The 22,203-nt window shown below is 38.3% G+C and overlaps 1 protein-coding gene across 1 annotated transcript; it reads right to left on the bottom strand.

Annotated features, from left to right (window-relative positions):
• Window positions 1-8,704: 8,704 nt before the first annotated feature.
• Window positions 8,705-9,913, bottom strand: LOC113871546. The gene is made up of 4 exons (XM_027508638.1): window positions 9,826-9,913; window positions 9,349-9,759; window positions 9,139-9,207; window positions 8,705-9,024 (listed from the first exon to the last, which is right to left on the bottom strand). Exons 1-4 carry the CDS (start codon window positions 9,911-9,913, stop codon window positions 8,705-8,707), a joined length of 888 nt encoding a protein of 295 aa, XP_027364439.1.
• Window positions 9,914-22,203: the final 12,290 nt, after the last annotated feature.

Below are 22,203 nucleotides of genomic sequence, written 5' to 3'. Positions count from 1 at the left end.
ATATTTTCATATGGCACTCAAGCCCACATCCATTCACATCACGTGGCAATCAGGCTTATACTCTTTCTCGGCACACGACACACAAACCCATATTCATTCACATTATCAAATCACCAATCAAATGGCATTTCCTAATACTAAATCACCCACAATGATTCAACTATCTCCCCACACATCACATTGCATTCAAACATACAATAATTCCCATCAAAACACACATTTCCTATCCTCTATCTCAGCTGCATTGCAATATTTAACAGAATAAATGGATATCAAACATGATAAGATAGGGTAGAGTCCCCCTTACCTCAAATTGAAGACCCACACACGATTCTACGATGAATAGGACTTTCCACATGACTTTCATCCCTAAATACATAGAAAACTCCATGAGAACTCAAAGAGAATCCAAAAAACAGAGAAGAGGGACGAAAATTGAAACCCTAACCATTAAAACTCACCTCCAATTGTTCCCCACACGAATCCAACCTTCAATCTAGCTTGCGAATGGTTTTGGAGGAAATTTAATCAGTCAAATAGGGTTTTGGATCGAGAGAATCGAAGAGACTTTGAAGAAGGAAGATGGGAAATGAATTTCTCCAACCCTAACCCCTTCAAATACCGCTCCGCTCACGACACTCTCACTACAGTGAGACACTCTCGCTGCAGCGAGAGATGTTTTACTGCAGTGACACCCCTGTCACTACAACAAAAATATCAAAGAAAGTTGCACCTTGATTTAGGCAGATTCTAGCTACAACGAGACTCTCTCGCTACAGTAAAACTGCACCCAGAAATGCACCTGAAACTGTTGCTTTGTTGCTATAGCGAGGGACCTCTCGCTATAGCGACAGGGCAATAGTTTCACGCCTTTCTCCCAGGGCCCTCTCGCTACAGTGAGACATTTCTTACTGCAGCGAGAACATCCTGCACCAAACACTTAGCCAAATTTTCAGTCCAATTCCAACCATTTACACACTCATGCAAGTCTACATCACCACATATACATATGTCCTCATTACAACATATATAATATTATATATATATATATATATATACATATATATAATAAATACACAACACATAAAAGTCCACGTAAACATTATATTAATAATCAAGCTATATTACAAAATTTGGGGTGTTACAACTCTCCCTTCTTCAGGAAATTTCGTCCTTGAAATTCAAACAAGCACACATACGAGTTACACAAAGAATTATGGGTATAACTCTCTCATTTTACCCTCCGTTTCCCATATGGCATTTCCCTCATCACTTGAGCTCCATATCACCTTCACCAATGAGATCTCCTTGCCCCTCAGTTGTTTAACATGGTGGTCTGCTATTCTCATTGGATACACGTTATAAGACAAGTCTTCTCTCACATGAACCAGGTCAAGATCAATCACATGGGAATGATCTGACACACACTGCCTGAGTTGCGACACATGGAACATCGGATGTAGATTCGAGAGATTTGGAGGCAATGTTATCCGATATGCAGCAGGACAAATTCCACTTAGCACTTCGAATGGCCCAATGAACTTCGGAGATAGCTTCTGAGATTTCAAACTTTTCCCAACTCCGGTTACAGGTGAGACCTTTAGAAACACGTTGTCACCCACCTAGAACTCCATAGGCTTCCTCCTTCTATCATAGTAGCTCTTCTGTCGATCTTAGGCATCATTCATTTTCTCTTTGATCATCTTGATCTACTCATTCTGCTATTGAATCATATCTGGTGCACACAGAGTAGTCTCTCCATTTTCATACCAGCACAGAGGAGTCCTACATCTCTGCTTATACAAAGCCTCAAATGGCGTCATCTCGATGCTGGCGTGATAACTATTACTGTAAGTGAACTCCACCAGCGGCAGACACTCTTCCCAAGTTCCTTGTTGCTTGAGCACATAAGCCCTTAACAAGTCCTTCAAGGACTGGATAGTTCTCTCAGTCTGACTGTTTGTTTGTGGAAGATACGCGAACTAAGCTTCAACTTAGTGCCCAACGGCCTCTACAGGCTCTCCCAGAACCTCGAGGTAAACCTCGGGTCCCTATCAAACACCACACTAGTCGGCACTCCATACACCCTGACTATCTCTCTTACATATAATTTCGTAAGTCTCTCCAACTTATACTTCATGTTAATCGGGAGAAAGTGTGCAGCCTTAGTCAATCTATCCACAATCACCCAAATGGCATCATGATTATTCCTGATCCTTGGCAAACCAGAGACAAAGTCCATGGAAATACTGCCCCATTTCCACTCAGGGATCTCCAACAATTGCAACAGCCCAGGTGGACGCTGGTGTTCTACCTTCGCCTTCTGGCAGGTTAGGCATCTAGTCACGTATTCAGCCACATCCCTCTTCATCCCATTCCACCAAAAAAATTTTCAGAGACCCTAATACATTTTGGTCGCACTGAGGTGAAAACTCATCCTACTCTTATGCACTTCCTCAAGTATCATTTGTTTTAACTCGTCCACTTGGGGAATGCACACTCGGTTCTGGAACTTAATCACCCCGTTCTCATCACAGTGGAACTCCAAATTCTTTCCCTCATTCTTTTGCCTCATCTTATCTTGCAAAAAAGCATCTCCCTGCTGCGCCTCTCGGACATACACCAAGAAGTCATTATAAATCATTATCGCCCCAAGGTACAAACTCCTCGGTCTTACAACCATGGCCAGGTTCATGTCCCGAAATTCCTCAATCAACTTTATATCTTTTACCATCATTGCTGCCATGTACAATGACTTCCTGCTCAATGCATCAGCCACCATATTTGCCTTACTAGGATGGTAAGACAATGTGAAGTCATAGTCCTTGAGGAACTCCATCCACCTCCTCTGCCGCATGTTCAGCTCTCTCTGATCAAACAGATACTTCAGACTCTTGTGGTCATTGAACACCTCAAACCTTGCTCCATACAGGTAGTGCCTCCTTTAACTCCCCGATTCTCCTGATTTAGCTAGCGACCCTTGAATCGTACTTACTTGCTTATTCTGGTTCTTTAGTATCAGAATAATTAGATAGAGGTTAAATTATTTTGATAGAATGTTGATTTATTTCTAAGTTCGGTATTTTAGGGTAACTGCATGCAATATATGGTTTCAATATCGTCCAAGGATTTCTTTGAGTATGTTCAGCTGTATTATCCGCAATGCCCCTGATCATTTTATCCGAAAAAGTTAAATTTTATCTTATTTAAATTGTCAAATCAAAATTATCTGCCTTGAAAAACGTGAGATTTTGTAATTATTGCTAAGATTTTGTAATCATTCCTTAGCCGTTGAAATTCTGCACAGAATCTCACGAAATCTAGTAATCATTACTATAAAGATTTTCAAATCTAGTATCGGCCACTAGAATTTCATGCAAAAGATTCTTGCCTCCCGATTAGTAGACATAATTATTCTGGAACTTTCTTGTCTTGTCTTGTCTTCTAAAAGGCCGGCATCATGATTACTTTAATTAAATGCTTTTCTTGAAATTTGCACCATGTCAAATGTCTCTTCAAAAGTCAATCTCGTCACATCAAATTCCTCGTCGGCCAATCGCATTGCATGCATTTGCTGCCTAGAATCTAGCCTTTGGAATTTTGTGCAATTCTTGGAATGTTCTACTCCAAACCGTGTGTATGTAGCCTTCACATTCCTCCATGCATTTTGCTTGCCAAATTGTATTTACTTAACTTGCAAGTTTGCAAAACGAATTCACTATTCATGCACAAAAACCGTGGCACCCTTGTTACTTAAGTTTTTCACCAAATTTCACTTCCAAATTGCTTCAAATCAATTTTGTGCAGTTTTGGAATTTGAATCTTGTCCCACAAGCCCAAACTGTGAGCATTAAGTTACATTTGGAAAAAAAAAATTGAACACTTCATATAAATAGGTCAAGCTACCTTATTTCCTCTCTTTTTTCACTCTAAAAACCGTGAGCCTCCCACTCTTTCTCTCAAAATTCTTTCAAGTTCCTATTCTCTCCATTTTCTTCAAAGAAACCGAGACCCTCTCTCCCTAAATCCCTTCAAAATTTCTCATCTTCTCAACCTTTCAAGACAAGCCAAGGAGCTCTAAGCTTTCACCCTTACATTCTCTTGCTTGATTCTTCAAAACCGTGAGCATTCCTTTAAGGAGGTAAGCTTTCTCATCCTTTTTCCTTCTTTGATTTGAAGAACCATGGAGGCCTAACACCAAAAGCTCCTAAAACTTCCTTTTTCACTTGATCTTAACCATTTTGAAGCTTTTCCCCTTTTCTCTTCAAAGAACTGAGGAAGACAACCTAGCCAAGAGGAGAAAGATTGAAGTTTGAAACTCATCCTCTCGGTCCAGCACCTTTCTTTTGAAGAACCAGCCAAGATTAACTCATTTTGCTCACAAATTTTTGACACATTCAAGGCAAGGGGGAGTTCTCACCATAGATGTGTTTGCATGTCCCTTTCTTGGCTGTTTTTGCTTATTTTCCCTTTGAAAAATAGTGTATATTGGACTGCCTGTTTGAAGAACTTCAAATCTGAACTTGCATGTTAAATTTTATCCAAAAATTGTGTGGATTTCCTTGTTTGCATGCCTCGGTTATTCTAAAGAGTTTGATTCCACTTTTAATCAACTTTGTTCCTTAAAAGCTTGAAACTTTGATGTGTGGATGTGGATTTTCCCTTGTGCATGTCTCAATTTTTATGTTCCTTTGGTGCAATCCTTGAATTAATGATATTTCTTCCTTGAAACCATGAACCGTGAACTTGATTAACATATCCTTTCACTTGCATGTTGAATTTTAACCATGAAATGCTTTGGATCCCTTTGTGCATGCCTCAGTTTCACTTTTGTTTGGCTAGATTCTTTATTTAAAATGTCGATCTACTCTTGCAATCAATAAACCTTAGATTGCATGTGAAATGGAGGCCATTGCATGTTGATTTCAGCCCCTAAGTGTTTCAGTTTTCCCTTGGAAGTTTGAATGTCACTTGGAAAAGTTGCCCCTGCACTTGGACGATGAAACTATGTCATTGCATGTTAATTTCCTTTGTGTTACCTATTTTTAACTTGACAGAAATCTAGTGGAAAGGCTGGATAGATTTGACCTTTCATGAAAAAGACTAGCATATTGAACTACACTTTAGAATTTGAAAACCGTGCTAGACTTTGTGTGGTTTGCATGAAAATGGTTGCTTGCTAGTTTGGATGATGGATGATTGAATTGATTGTGATGTATGTTTCCACTTGGTTTAAAAAGTTTCATGCATGTGGTGCTTTGGGAACTTGTGGTGGACAAGAAAGTGAGAACTATTCACTCTCGATTTTGATGATAAGGAATCCTAAAAGTTGTACTTGAAATTGTGTTAATTTTGATGAAATATGGGTGATAAGGATTGTATAATGATAGGGTGTGTTTGCTGTTTGCACCTGGATCCGTGAGTATTAAGATGAATCATGCATCATGTTCATTGCATTATATAAGGAATAAAAGGGGAAAATCAAGTGCAGCCCTTTTTGGTAAAAAGTTTAACCAAACTAAAAAGATAGTAATTAAAGGTATGGAGATGGTAATTAAGGGATTGGACATAGTAGTTAATTGATAAAAGTCATTCTTGGAAGGATCTCACTATTAGCTACTTAATAAAACCCATCGCGTGAGGACTTAATATTAATAAACCTAAAGAGAGCTAGAACTAAACTAAGTAACCTTGAATTAAATAGGTAATCGGGAATCAATACAAGTAATTAGAAAATAACTAAATGGAAAAAAACTAGAGGGAAAGAGGAAAATGGAAACACGTTATATCTAAATAGGAAGTAGTATAGTTAATAGCGAGGGAAATGATAAAATGAGCAATGGTGATATAGTAAATTATTATAATGGAATTGGATGAGGAAAATCTGAATGGGTTATGTCAAAATTACTAAAATTTATGTGTTGAGAAATGGTGGATGTGTATTTATGGGATTAGAAGCTTGTATGTAATTCCTAAACCTTGTTGTTTAACAAATTTATGCTGGATGAGAAAGTGAATAATGATTGAGCAGGCCTTGTGAGGACTTTGATTCTGTGCTTTGAATTCCATGTGATCCAAGATTGAGAAAACATTGGGGAGAGAAAAGAAAATCATGCTCCATGGATCATAACATTTCTTTGGAACAACTTGATGGCATAACAGAGGCATAGCTGTAGGTATTGGAGGTTTGGTCCTGAGTAGACCTACAGGGGTGGCGAAAGGGGGAACAATCAACCTAGATGGTGCAGCAGAGCTCTCTGTGGCCGGGTCGTGACCCTACTTGCAAGCCTTAGCCAAGCTCGACAAGAACTCCACATCCTAGGGTCGTTGAGGTCCATTCCCGAAGAGACCTAGTTTGGGGCCAGCACCAGTTTGGGTGTTTTTGAATAATGATATAAATTCTTTTCTGTGCAATTGTGATGCAGGGAATGGAGTCCTCCGATCGCCACACGACTTGAATATGAAATTGTAACTCTACACTAAATGCTGGGCAAGTCACTTGCAGTAGAGTAAGGGATCCCCATGCATACCATATGCATTAAAACAAAAATTCAAGGGATGGGTAACGAGGAGAGAAACTACATTCATGCATCATGTGCATTATTAGTTTGATGAACCTAGGAATTTTCTATGAGAAGTATGAACCGACTTATATTGTACCAATGTTTGTTTTGAGATTGGATAATGATGTTGTTTGGGTGATGGTGTGAAAAGCCGCCTTCCTTGGGGTACGGCTATTGAATGTTTGTTTGTGTTTGGAGAACTCACCCCTGTTTGTGTGTGTTGTTGTACTTTTGTATATGCCTTATACAGATGACCAGCTTTTGAGTGAAGGTATGGATCCTGCCATCTGAGGAGGACGTTTGGGTGTTCGATGCGGCAGCACAGCAAAGCATCTTCCATGGAATGGCACGGTGATTCATGGACAGGATGTCGGACACTCATGGACCACCCACTTTATGGTTGACACCCCCATCGAGCTTGTTTTCTCCACCCCACCAGGAGATTCTCACCTACCTTATCCTGCACTTGGAGCTACTCCTTCTCCCATGTCTGTTGATCCCCGTACTCCCAGTTCTAGACCAGTACCTACACCTGTACCATTCCCTACTGAGGATCCTACTCCACCCCCTGTGGCCACTGAGAGAGATGTTCATATGGCAGAACCCTCAATGAGGAATGATGATGTACTGCCCCACATGCTCCCTACCTACCCAAACACCTATTCGCCCTTCACTACAGTCCATTCGCCACCTCACACTGCTAGATGGATTGAAGAGGACATTGAGGACGCTGCTTCTTCTAGCTCTGCTTCCCATTGAGGATTATTCACCTTATGAGTGATGTTTGTTGTTTGTTTCTATCCTAGTGGGACTGCTCGTAGGGCGTTTGGTTTACTTATGTTGCTATTCTGTTTGATGGATTGGATTAATGTTTGTTGCTCTCGACGCTATCTGAACATTTTACTATTTCTGCCAAACTGATGTTTAAATACCTTGAGGTACCTTTATGTCATGAGTTATGTTTGTCGTTATCCCACTATGTGGTTGAAATTGGGAAGTGAAATGATGATTGTCTATGGAATACGGAATATTATTTGTGTGATTAAAACTCTCTATGAAGAGAGAGCTTATGTTCGTACAAAAGGAAAAAAAAAATCCTGCTATTTTTAGGCGTCACACCTCCATACCTTAAGAACAAAAACCACCACAGCTAACTCCAAGCTGCGAGTTAGATAGTTGACTTCATGTGGGCATAACTGTCTCGAGACATAGGCAACCACTCGCCAGTCTTGCATCAAAACACACCCGAGTCCTTGCCTGGATGCATTATAGTACACTTCAAACTTCTGCTTCAGGTTAGATAGAACTAACACAAGTGCCAAAGTCAACTTTATTTTCAGCTCGAAGAAACTAGCTTCACAACCTTTGGTCTATTTAAATTCCTTTCCCTTGTGGGTCAGCTTCGTTAAGGGCAAGGCTATCTTAGAAAATCCTTCTATGAACTTTCTATAATAGCCCGTTAGTCCTAGAAAATTGCGCACCTCAGTCACATTTGTCGGCCTTGGTCACCCAGCTACTACTTCCATCTTTGCAGGGTCTACCATGATTCCCTCCTTCGACACTACATGCCCCAGAAACTAAATCTCTGATAGCTAGAATTCACACTTAGAGAATTTTGCATACAATTGTCTCTCCTTCAGAATTTGCAGAACAGTCTTCAAGTACTCTGCGTGCTCTTCCTGAGTCTTCAAATAAATCAGGATGTTGTCAATGAATACCACCACAAACTTATCCAAAAACTCATGGAAGATACGGGTCATGTAGTCCATGAACACAGCAAGTGTATTAGTCACTCCAAACGGTATCACCAAATACTCGTAGTGACCATACCGCGTCCTGAACGCCATTTTAGGTACATTTTCATCCTTCACCCTAATTTGATGGTACCCCAACCTTAGGTCAATCTTAGAAAATATCGTAGCTTCTCTCAACTGGTCCATCAAATCATCAATCCTTGGGTGTGGATACTTGTTCTTTATCATCACCTTGTTTAGTTGCCGGTAATCCACACATATCCTCATGCTTCCATCCTTCTTCTTCACCAAGAGCACTGGTGCTCCCCATGGTGACACACTTGGTCTCACAAACCACTTTTGCAACAAATCCTCTACCTGTTTCTTGACCTTCGCCAACTCCATCGGTTACATCCTATAGGGTGCCATAGAAATCGGGCTTGCTCCCAGAATGAGGTCAATAGCAAACTCTATCTCCCCCTCAGGTGGTAACTCAGAAATATCTTCAGGGAAGACTTCTAAGAAATCCTTCGCCATCGGGATATACTCCGACTCCACCATGCCTTTTGCCTTCATTGAGAATATAATCATAAAAGCCTTGGCATTCTTTGCATTCTCCCATGCACCACGACTTAACAACCTCAGAAATTTCGACATCGACGCACCAAAGATCAGTGTCTTATCTTTGCAATCCAGCAGCACATGGTTGGCAACAAGCCAATCCATTCCTAAAATTACATCCAGTTAAGAAAGAGGCAAACAGATGAAGTCCACTTCAAACTCCCTACTATGCACTATTATTGAACATCCTAAACATACCCACGACGTCATAACTGGCTTACTCATAGGGGTAGTCACCACAACATTACGTGGTAAATCAGTCACATGCAAACCCAGACTCTTCACATAGTCTACAAAAACAAAAGAGTGCGTAGCACACGAGTCAAACAACACATCTCGCAATCTGCCTTTAATTATACATTTACCTCAGATCAACTTCTCAGATTGTGAAGCCTCTGCTCTACTCATGGCAAAGACTCTCCTAAGGATACTTGGCTTCGGCACTGTACTCGGCCCTATGCTTCCTCTAGATTCAGGGCTCTGAGTTGTACTCATACTGCCACTCCTCTTGACAGCCCTGTACATATTGGCAATGTGCCCCGACTTCCCACAGTTGCTACAAGTTATTCGTGGCTGTGCGCAGTCTCTCACTATGTGTGGCCCTCCACACCTGAAGCATTTGATCAGCTTTCTGAAAGAGCCTGATCTTGAGCCACTCCCACTGCTCTTCTCTTGTGAGTAACTCCCTCTAAACTGAGAATTACTCGAGCCTGAGTATGGCCTCTTTGAGATTTTAGGAGGTCTTTTATCACGCCTCACTGGACTGGCTCCCCTAGTGTCCACGGTCTTATCCCTTGAGTTGGCTTCAAAAATTCTGCTCTTGCTCACTAAAGTGGGCAAGTCTGTCAGTTGAAACACACTGATTGCAGCTCAGATATTTGGCCTCACCCCGTGCTCAAACTGAGCACACAAGTTCTCCTCTCCATCCCTATGTTGGTAGTGAGGCCAGTACTTCATCAGCTCTTGGAACTTTGCTGCATACTCTCCTACTGTCATGCTACCTTGCTTCAGCTCAAGGAACTCTCTAACCTTCTACTTCTTCAGATCCCTGGGAAAGTAATTCCCTAGAAAAAATGCCTTAAAGGCCTCCCACTGGATATAGCCATCTTCTTGTGGCAATGTTTGACCAGGAAACCTCCACCAGTCTTCCACCTCTCTACACAGCAAGTAGGTGGCGTAGCTCACCTTGTGCTCTTCATGGCATCCCATTGCATTGAAGACCTTCTCCACATCCGCCAACCATCTTTGAGCTCATTCTAGTTGAAACATCCCTCAAATTTTAGAGGATCGTGCCTAGTGAAGGCAGACAATCCTTGGTACTCAGCCGACTCTCTGCTTTGGTTGTGCACTAAGGTGTCCAGAATCTGAGCCATGTGCTCCATTAGATCATTGGTGTCTCTTGCGCCTCTACCTATACCTCAACCAGCCATTCTAAGCTAAGTTAACCACAATGCAACAAATCACATTGAATTCATTAGACTAATACAACATTTAAATTTCAAGCAATCAAAACACATCAACACTCAGCTTGGAGGCTTTAGCCCAATACCCCAGTCCAGTTTGGATGAACTGCTCTGATACCAAAATTGTAACACCTTAAATTTAATTTCAAAATATTAATTTTGCAAAATAGAAATAATAAAATTTCATTTTTAAATAGGTTTTTCCAACCCGCAGTTAAACAAAATATTTCGAATAATAAGTGTTTACAAAGTTTGATCAAGGAAACTGCTACAGGACTAATTCAAATGCATTAAAATTTTAAAATAAAATCAGAGCCTTATAGCAGTCTCATCCATTCCTTCACTGAGTTTGGTGCTGATTGTCTTGGTCATCTGAAAAATAGATGTAAGGGTGAGTACTCTACACTATCCAACACAACAAACATAGAGACTCACCTCAGTCACCCTTCACATAGTTTCTTACACAGTCACACAGTATAATCAATCACAAGCAACATTCTTAAGCATTTCATTTCAATTCATGACCGATGCACTCACAGTACCAAAACATTTTACTCGTGTGTACTCACCACACCCAGCCACGCTCACTGTGGCGCTGTGATCACAAATTCACACCATGGATGGTCGACGATTACTCCTGCCTTACGGATACCACGTGAGCCATCACGAGTCGCTCGGTAAAGCTAGTGGTCAGAGGTCTAGTAAGGAGGAGAGTGTGTGGCCTGTGGTGCACCCACGCTCACTGTTCGTGTCACCACCACTCTCTCCTCCCCAAGGTATTTCTACCATCCCCATCTTCCACACCTCCAGTGTATCGCTGAACCATTCATAGCATCAATACAACGACATTTATCATGCCCTATTCACACACATTTCAATTGCACAAAATACTCATATTTTCATACAACACTTAAGCCCACGTCCATTCACATCACACGACACTTACACCCATACACATTCACGGGACACGGCACACAGGCCCATATTCATTCATTCAAATGGCATTTCCTAATACCCAATCACCCACAATGATCCAACTATCTCACCACACATCACATTACATTCAAACATACAATAATTCCCATCAAAACACACATTTCATATCCTCTATCTTAGCTGCATTGCAATATTTAACAGAATAAATGGAAATCAAACACGATAAGATAGGGTAGAGTCCCCCTTACCTCGAATTGAAGACCCACGCACGATTCTATGATGAAAAGGACTTTCCACATGAATTTCGTGCCTAAACACATGGAAAACTCCATGAGAACTCAAAGAGAATCTAGAAAACAGAGAAGAGGGACAAAAATCAAAACCCTAACAATTAAAACTCACCTTCAATCGTTCCCCACACAAATCCTACCTTCAATCTAGCTCACAAACAGTTTTGGAGGCAATTTAATCGGTCAAATAGGGTTTTAGATCGAGAGAATTCAAAGAGATTTTGAAGAGGGAAGATGGGAAATGAATTTCTCTAACCCTAACCCCTTCAAATACCCCTCTGCTCGCAACACTCTCGCTGCAGTGAGGAATCTCTCGCTTCAATGACGCCCCCTGTCACTACAGCGAAAACACCCTATACCAAACACTTACCCAAATTTTCAGTCCAATTCCAAGCATTTAGACACTCATGTCTACATCACCACATATACCTATGTCGTCATTACAACATATATAATTATATATATATATACACATATATAATAAATACACAACACATGAAAGTCCACGTAAACATTTATATTATTAATCAAATTAGATTATAAAATTTGGGGCGTTACTGATGAACGAAATATTTTCTCATTTGCAAAAAGATTTGTTGTTAACCTTCATCAAAATTTGCAGAAAAATTTATGTAATCTAGGGTGCAAACCTAGGTTGTCTCTAAAAACTTTAGTTTGTAACACACATTGAACATGTTGTGAACATTTACTATGAAAGCAATTAAAACAAGGGGGTTTTGTGTGATTCCAATTTTAATGTAAAGGCAAGTGATGAAATTAATGAATCCAATCAATGAAATATGCAATCCTTAGTTTGTTCATGCAATTCTATCCTTATCCCTCTCAAGATTCAATACTTTTCCTCTTCCTCTGAATTAGGGTAACTTAAAAAGCATGAATTAACCTTAAATTCCCATACGAATTAAGCAATTTATATGGGCTCCAATCTCTCATCCCCAAGATAACGCTACCTTAGAAATTAACTTAGGATTAAGCAAACTAAGTTACGAATTTCATTTAAACGAATTAGGGTTAATTAAGCAATGTTCCCCTCATTCAAACATTAATTCAATTCAAAGAGTTGGGGAAAATAAGTTCATGAAGGAAAGAGAATTATATTGACATTCATACCCAGAAATTCAAGAATACATGAACTCACTAAGGATTACAAGAAAGTTTAGCCCTCCATGAGGGTGGGTCTTACAAAATTAAGATGAAAGATAAAGGAATTCAATGACATCAATGCAAGAATTAAAGGAAATTTAAGAGGAAATTGTAAATCAAACCCTAAGATTGCCCTTGGCTGTCACCCAAGGATCCTAAGCTCTGCAGAATGCTCCCAAAAGTGGCAAAGAATCTAAAATTATGAAAAAAAATCCGTACCCTAATTTCTAAAAATCTATATATACTAAGTCTGACATGGCCCTATAGTGATCACTCTGTAAACAAGAGTGTTTACGCGCAGCAACTTCAGATTTTTCCCTTTCTGGAGTGATTACTCTCACTTCTAAGAGTAAACACGCGCAGGCACTTTGAGTTTAGGCATCTCTGGAGTGATTACTCTTATTTTTGAGAGTAAACACGCGCAGGGCACTTCCTTCTAGGCGTCTCTGGAGTGATTACTCTAATTTCTGAGAGTGTTTACGTGCAAGGACTTGGGGTCTGGTGCTTCTGGAGTGATCACTCTGATATCTGAAAGTGGTTACTCTGGTATCTGAGAGTAGTTACTCTCATTTCATATTTTTCCAAAGAGCCAAAAATTCATGAAGTTTGTTTAGAATTTCCTGCACAATTATTCAAATGATCAAAATTGCGAAATATATTCACAAAAATTAATGGAAATAAGACCAAAATTAAGAAAGCTATTGTTTTTTTACCTAAATGAGATTTTAATGTTATTTACAATCTCTAAGTCTATTTTTTTCTATTAAAACTTTATAAAAACCAAAGAAAATATCTATAAAGTGTGGATTCATCACAACCCCAAACTTAAACTTTTGCTTGTCCTTAAGCAAACCAGAACTCAAGAAAATTAAAGGTAAAAGGGTTGGATTTATCCAAAAAAATTTCTCAAAGTTTTCCATTCCAATCTTAGACTCCAATTAGCACTTCCAATCTTTCCAAAATCATGGATTTATTCAACAAAACAATCACACTCATATCATCTATTTTCATGCAAAGTCCCACTAAACCGAAACAAAAATCTAGTAAGGTTTCATGCAGTCCACACAATGCAAAAAATCATCTAGCTCACAGTATAGTGTTTCACTCTCACTTATTAATGTTGCAGGCTCAGTGTTTCTCTCAATTCATGCATTTTGCATTACCCTACCATATGCTTGCCCATATTCTCAATCTCCTTTGCCTAGATACAATGAACCACCTATTATAAGGGCTTTATTGGTCACAAATGTGGTTAGATTAGGTTCAGTTTTTTATCAAGGAATGGTAAAAGCTCAAGTGAGTTTTTAAGAAAGAAAAATTCTTTTGAGTGAACGAGTACAACAACTAGAATGGAATACACTAAAGGATGCAATTTATGAGGTTCAGACATTCTTTCATCATGTTTTTCATTATTTTGCCTTATGTGGAACTTTTTTTTTTTTTATCAAAATGACTTGCTATATTTTTCTTTTTCTTTTCCTTTTACTTCCATTCATTCATTTTATTTTTTTATTTTATTATTTTTTTTCGATTCATTGGACTTTGGCAATCATTCTTTTCTTCAAATTCAATCATTTTTTTTACATGTAATATGGACATGTATAATGCTCACCACCCCAAACTTAAGATCTTGCTTGTCCTCAAGCAACTACAAGCACAATTAGCACCCCCAAACTTAGTTTCTTGCAATCATTCTTGACACAGCTCAAAAGAAATACCTCTCTTAAGGGAAGGAAACTATATTTGCAGGCTAATTTTAGCAAAAGAAAGGAGTGTAGAACAAGGGAAATTTGGTGGAAGGGTGTTCTAGGGTGGGTATGTGCAAAGAAGGCCTCAATCATCTAGATGAAAAATTGTACAATGCATATTTAATTAAGAAACAGGGCAAGTTCTAGAAGATGAATGCAAAAGTACATGTAATGTGCACACAGAAAAGAATTTGAAGGCCCAATTCTCTACCATGGTAAAAGATGATAATTACATAGCAACATGTGAATACAATTCACCTTACAGGAAACTATGTTCAGTATGGTAGGAACGATAATTATTTACAAAATAGAGAATGATTGAATTGAATGGGAAGTGCGATCAGAATATAAAATCAGAATTAGAAAACTAAATTTCATAAAAAATAAAGAAACAAAGAAGTTGTTTTTGTATTTTATCTATAAACTATGCAGGAAAAACAGACTAAACAATGTGAAACAGAGACAAAGAGATCACCCCCTTTCAGAGTCACACTCAGAGATCAATTTCATGCTCCTCTTGATGTTACTGAAGGCATTCTCTGTAGAAAGACACACAGTGGATTTAGCACAGATTGAAATTAAACTGCAAATAGTATATATAAAAGCGTCAAAGAGTGTTCAAGGGGTGATGCAGGAAAATAGAGGAGAAAATAGTACTAAAGATGATAATTACAGGGAAAGTAATATTTACTAAATATAGGGAAATAAACTAGAAATTGCAGAAATGGAAATGACAGAAAGAAAAGCGAAGCTAAATAAGATCTTCATTTGAGCTGGAGGATGAAAGATTGTCATCATTCTCATCATCATCCTCTTCCTCCTCTGAAGAACTGGAGCTGTTATCCTTCTCAGCTGCAGGTGCATGGGTGGTGGTGAATGGAGGTAAATCCTAGTTAACTGTTGCTCTAAGGAAAGGGGCAGTGAAGGTAGGAGTGTCATAAATCTGTTCTGATGTCATGCTCAGCTTCTTTCCTATGTTGAGGGACATAGTTTCCAGGAGGGTCAGCATGGATTTCTGGCCAGCATGGATTGCATCCTGCCTCAGTGCTATTTGCTTGACCTGTTCTCTAAGATTCAACTGGCTTCTCTTCCTATATTCAGCAGGTAGGGAGAGATCTGGGTCAGCAAACTTCCTTTTAGCATTGAAAAGATCTTTCACCATGGCAGTAGTGATGGGAGGGGCAACTTTGACTCTCTGTTGATATTCACCCATGTCTACTCCAGCATCCTGGCAGAGCATGGTGATGATGGAAGGAAAAGCAAGGGAGTCCCTCTTAGTGCTTAAGATGCTTATGATGAAGTTACTGATAATGTCTCCTACATGGATTGGCATACAAGTGAGGATGGCATATATAAGCTTAGCTCTTTTGACAGCCAATGTAGAGGAATGGTGTACTGGCATGAAGGAGCTCAGCAGGAAGATGCTCCACACCTTGGCTGGTGGAAGGAGATGTTTGGTGGTCAGATTCTTAGGCATGAGCTACATGTCAAACTCCCAATTTTCTCCTGGTTTACAAATGGCCTGGAGTATGGGCTTGTAGTCCTTCTCTTTTAGATAGCTGAATGTGGTAAAATCAAGCTGTCCAGCTCTCCTCTCCACTGGAGGTATGTTCAGAACCCTCTAAATGTTGGATGGGGAAAAATCAATTTCCACACCTCGCACCATGGTGTGTCTGAGGGCCAGCTGGTCTCCTTTCACTCTCATTGCATTAGCATAAAATTCTTGGATGATCTCCTTCCACCCATTTCTAGCACAGGGCACTTTGGAGTGATTACTCTTATTTCTGAGAGTAAACACGCACAGGGCACTTCCTTCTGGGCGTCTCTGGAGTGATTACTCTCATTTCTGAGAGTGTTTACGCGCAGGGACTTGGGGTCTGGGGCTTCTAGAATGATCACTCTGATATCTGAAAGTGGTTACTCTGGTATCTGAGAGTAGTTACTCTCAGTTCATATTTTTCCACAGAGCTAAAAATTTATGAAGTTTGTCTAGAATTTTCTGCACAATTATTCAAATGATCAAAATTGCAAAATATATTCACAAAAATTAATGGAAATAAGACAAAAATTAAGAAAGCTATTGTTTTTTTACCTAAATGAGATTTTAATGTTATTTACAATCTCTAAGTCTATTTTTTTCTATTAAAACTTTATAAAAACCAAACAAAATATCTATAAAGTGTGGGTTCATCAGTTACAACTTTCTCGAGTTTTGATTTGCTTGAGACAAGAAAAAAATTTAAGTTTGGGGTTGTGATGAATCCACATTTTATTGGATTTTTACTTGTCTTTTTAGTGTTCCTTAATAGAAAAAGTAGACTTAGGAAGTGTAAATAACATAGAAATATCATTTTGGTCAAATATCATAGGTTTCTTAATCTTTTGTTAATTTATATTGATATACATAGATATAATTTGCAATTTTGATCATTTAAATAATTGTGCAAGAATTTCTAAACTTATTCCATGAATTTTTAGACTTTGAGAAAATTTAAGTTGAAAGTGATCACTTTCAGAAGTGATAGTGGACACTACAACAAGCTAGATCTAGAGGGCAAACCAAAGTGATCGCTTTCAAAAGTGATAGTGGAGACTTCAAAGAAATCAGATTGCAGCAGACCTGCATGTAGCCACTTTCAAATCCATAGAGCGCGCTAGCTACTTTCAGATCCCATAGTGACAACTCCAGGGAAGAATGACAGGACTGGGAGACTGGGCGTAGCTACTATCGTTTTCATAGTAGCTACTATGGATGATGACCATTTCACTATAAATAGATTTTTGGAAATTAGGGTTAGGGATCTTTTTACACTTTTTAGATTTTTGTCATTTTGGGAACACTTGGAGAGCCTAAGTTGGCCTTGGGTGACAGCCAAGGGTCCAACCTAGGGTTTGAATTCCATTTCTTCTTCACTGTTCTTTGATTTTTACATTGATGTTGTTGATTTCTCTTAACTTTTACATTGTAATTGTGAGACCCATCCTTATGGAGGGCTAAATCTCTTGTAATCCTTAGTGAGTTCACTTAGATTCTTGAATTCCTGGGTTTTGAATGTTAATACAAATCCTTTTCTTTCATGAATTTCTTCGTCCTAATCTATTGAATTGAATTAATGGTTGAATGAGGGGGACATTGCTTAATTAACCCTAATTTATTTCTAAGGTTGCGTAATCTTGGGATGAGAGATTGGAGTCCATTGAATTACTTAATTCATATGGAAACATAAGGTTGATTTTCGCTTGTTAAATTAACCTAATTCTGGGAGGAAAGAAAGAGTATTAAATCTTAAGAGGGAGAAGGATAGAGTCTACATGAATGAACTAGGGGTTACTACATTTTATCGATTGAACTTTGCAATTTAATTTTCTACTTAAGTTGATTGAACTTGAAATCACAAAACCCCCCTTTTTTTACTTGCTTTTTGAATACATTGCACACTACATGTTTGATATTTGGTTACTCATCCAATGATTCATGGGAGATGACCTACGTTAGCACCCAAATATTACATTAATTTCTGTTTATATTTTGATAAGCATTCGCGACAAATCTTTTGTTCATCACTTGGCTAGATAGGGTCGAAAGAGAAAAAACAAGATAGATAGAGAGCCTTAGGCATTTATGATTTGATTCAACTTTCTATGTATAATTTGTCTTATAATTTCTCCATGCTTCTGAGCTCTCTTTTCTTTTGGGATCAAAGTACTAGTTCTTTTCATGTGCCTTATGGATCACACCAACCATTTTCGATGTCGCTACTATTACCGAGCTTTAACCAATTGGTCTTTCATTTTGACCAGATTCTACTCCCAAGAATCCAAACATCCTTCCAGACTTCACAAAGCTTTCCTACCAACTCTTCATTTCCATCAATACGAGTAGAGATGGTCCAATTATTGATGAAGAACGTGTTGCTTTCCTCATGTTCTAGCTTTCTACATATGTTTCCTAAGGCATTGGTTCCCCTTGCTCAACTTTTGCATGAAGAGTCTCTCGTATCTCTTGGCAAGCTCATTTTAGGCAATTTATATGTGAATTTAAATGAAGCTGTCAATTTTCTAAGGTCCGATGGTTCTCTTTCTATTCTTAGTGGGCTTTTTGGTTGGTCCAACTCTGATTAAGTGCCATATTTGAAAACAGACTCTAGAGCTTTGAACCTCCTAATTTTCCTCCCCCTTTTCTTGTTGAGAAAATGGGCCAATTTGGTTCAAGAGAGACCTTTCCCCCTCAAAAACTCCTGGTGCTCAATCGGAAAGCCTAATGACTTGGAAGCAATTTCTTAGTTGTCAACTCTTCTTTAGCAGCTTCACTTTGAGGCCATTTTGAATAGTTTCTTATAACCCAAATTTAGTGGCTCGACAAGTTAGCCTTAGCCAATTAAGGCCTTTTTCCATGCTTCAAGGATCAAATTGAGCTATGTTAGATGAAGTTTGAAAGAATATAGACCATCTAACTAATGCTTTAAGCTTCTTCATGAAAAATAGGCCAAAGCTCTCCCTTATAGGATTTGAGCTTTCATTCTTCTACACCTAATCCTTTCAAGATTGGTGGTCATGCTACTACCAAAAATATGAAATTTCTGTTGAAGAATGCAATAAGAGCATGATATCCATTTTCTTTATGTTACAGAAGGGAGATCCACAAGTCAAGTCAAGAGGTACGCATATTCGAAAAGTCTAATCTTTTGAGAGATTTTTGAAAGTTATTTACTTACCTCAACAAATTTCTCGCACCATTTATGAAGCTGCTAAGTCTTTAAGGGAAAAAATAAAAGAGAAAGTAAATAAATATCAAGATTACCACCCTTTTGCACAAATTTTAGAGGAGACCCTTTTCAAAAGATTTTGTCTGAACTTTCCACCTCTACCAAACTATAATTTTTCTTTAGCTTTACCAATAGTTTCTCCTAAGTGGGTGGATCTACCCTCGACCTTTTGAATGACTTAGCTCCTCCTCCAAATAGACTAATAGCTTCGAGATGTTTTTTAAATACATATTCTCATCACCTACACCTCAAACTTAAGATGTAAAAATCCTTACAAAGTTTCTTGTAGCACCCCAAATTTGATAATAATATTTTGGTTGTTAACATAAATATATATATTGTTAATTAGATGTGCATCTTGATTTATGTTAGTGATGTGGATGTGTGTGTGTGTGTATGTGTGTGTATATATATATGTATTCAAATAAATATATGTGAGTATTGACTTGGATTGGCCGAAGTTGATTGAGAAATAAGCTAAGTGTGTGCTGGAAAGACATTCTCGTTGTAGCCAGAAGGTCTTGGGCGAGTTAGGTGCCACTGTAGCGAGAGTCTCCTCGCTTTAGCGAGAAAGCAGCAGAAAGGGGTAAGTTTCTGGGCTTAGTCTCGCTGTAGCGAGATTATGCATAAAACTGAGTGCAAATTTGTCTGATGTTTTTGTTATAGTGAGAGGTGCCTCCCTGTAGCGAGAGTGTCGCAACTCATAGGGTATTTAGGGGGTTTAGGGTTAGGGAATACGCATTTCCCACTTTCCATTTCATTTCTCTATCAACTCTCTCAATCCTTAGCCTTTTTTTTCATTGATTGACTTGCCTCCAAAGCTGTTTGAGTAAGATTGAAGGTTAGAATCGCATTTCAAAGTTTGGAGGTAAGTATTGTGAGCTAGGGTTTTCAGTTTTCATCTCTTTCCTTGTTCTTTTGATTTCTCATGAAATTTTTCCATGTATCTAGGGTGAAACACTACGAGAGGGACGTTTTCTACTATTATTTCATGATTAGGTCTTAATTTCAAGGTAAAGGGAGTTAAACCCAAACCTTAACTTCTCTTGGGTAGTTTGAATTGAAAAACCCTTACTTACTTTCATAAATATCTAAATGTAACTTGTAGTAGAGGCTCTAAATAAAACTATCTTTGAGGAATATTACGATTTTACTAAGCAAATATTGTTTAGGAGTAGTTAAGATTTGTTATTTGATGTTTTTGGAATAGTGGACATATTATTAATAACGGATTATGCCAAGCTTTAGGATAGACGACCTTATTATTACTGAGAAAATGTGTATGTTAGATTGTATGATTGGGCTGAGCTCGGAGGTGTCTGACCTCCGGCACATTGTATTGATTGGTGTGATGTATGAACTTGTTTGAGGATTTTCTGTGTTGAATGAATGTTATTGATGATTGAGGTATGTAGAATTTGGTTGAATTAGGTTGTTAATGAAAAATGTTATATTATTCTTGAATGAAGAAGATGTAGTTTGATGTATGAAATGGAATAATGTGACATGATGATGGAATTGTGAGAAAAGTGATAATAATACGAGAGTTGAAATGATTGATGGATGTGATTATAATACAGGTATTGTGGTACATACAAAGGGTGTATTCACACTACTAGAATAATTAATTTTTCCTACAGTTTTTTTCTCGCGGTTTATATAAGCATTGTTAAGTTTAAATTTTAGCTATAGTTTAAATACCTGTAGTTAAATTTAAATATTCCTCGCGGTTTGCTATTATAATCATAGTTAATTAACGACGATTAAGAAAACCCCAGGTAAATATTAAAAAACAATTTATGAGCCCCCCAGGTGCGTAATTAACCTTCGCACTCAGAAACCCCAATAGCCTATCCACCAAAAGACCAAAGAGGCATTAGTCATCCCCATGCCATCCCTCTATCATCATCTGATCCAAGATATAGATCACTTGAGTCTGTAGTAACCTGTGTACCAGTAATTCGCTCAAACGTCCATCAAGATGGTCTTTTAAGATGATCGTGATCATGGTATGTAAACAGGTAGATTAAGGCTGCTGAGGTTCTCACGGTACTAGGAAATATATATGCACAAAGGGTATGATGTATTCTACTTGCACAGAAATCAAAAGGAATACTATATGATAATTCCATATCTAACATAATAATATTATTGGGTACATCATCAACATGTAAGGCTATTTTAAAATGACAAAATCTCTAGTACTCATTAAATACATAGTTCAATCTACATTGTATAAAACTATCTATGAGCCAAATGCTCTCTCTGGATGTTGTCATCTTTGATGAATGAGTCTCTATTTTTATTACTCAGCATGCATTCACAAGTAAATCAATGATACAGATAAAGAAATAATACAATCATCTTATAGCAAGATCATCAATTATTTAACTTATTTTATTTAGGTCTATTAGTACTTAAAACTTTCATTTCTCACTTTCACTACCCCTTGGATTCCTCGAGGTCTTCCTTAGCATAGATAGTTGCTGGATAGAGGCAGCTACACAGATACAACATGTGCTAACCCGACCCCTTTCAGCAAAAGCATGGTCAGGAGTATTAGTCAGGAAACGAGTGTAAGCCCTATGGTGCTCCTACTCTCATTCACTTTGCACAATTCAAGAGGAGCATCCACCACCCTAGTTTCGCCAAGACTTCTCAGTCGTCTCGGTCTTCCACACTCCTAGTGTACCTCTAAACTATTCATACTTGTCCTTATCATATTCCTTTCTCCTTTCATTTCTCTTTCCATAATTTCTATCTCATCTCTCTATTTTACTCTAGTTCATTAATACATCATACATTAACCAATCATTGCCAAGAGTAAGTCACCCTCGAACTCAATCCATAACATACATGCATATACACTTAGAATAATAAGAACTATATACATCATCAAACACCACACACATGCTTTAA

This window comes from Abrus precatorius, unplaced genomic scaffold (assembly GCF_003935025.1).
Source record: "Abrus precatorius isolate BTA unplaced genomic scaffold, Abrus_2018 Scaffold7, whole genome shotgun sequence".
NCBI lineage: Eukaryota > Viridiplantae > Streptophyta > Magnoliopsida > Fabales > Fabaceae > Abrus > Abrus precatorius.
This window is presented reverse-complemented; position numbering and strand designations above follow the sequence as displayed.

Coding starts and splice junctions, on each gene's coding strand:
- LOC113871546 (XM_027508638.1), bottom strand. CDS start 9,913: ATGACAGTAGGAGAGTATGCAGCAAAGTTCCAAGAGCTGATGAAGTAC. Junction 9,760..9,825: donor GGATGGAGAGGAGAACTTGT/GTGCTCAGTTTG, acceptor TTCAACTGACAG/ACTTGCCCACTTTAGTGAGC. Junction 9,025..9,138: donor TGTGGTGACTACCCCTATGA/GTAAGCCAGTTA, acceptor ATGTAATTTTAG/GAATGGATTGGCTTGTTGCC.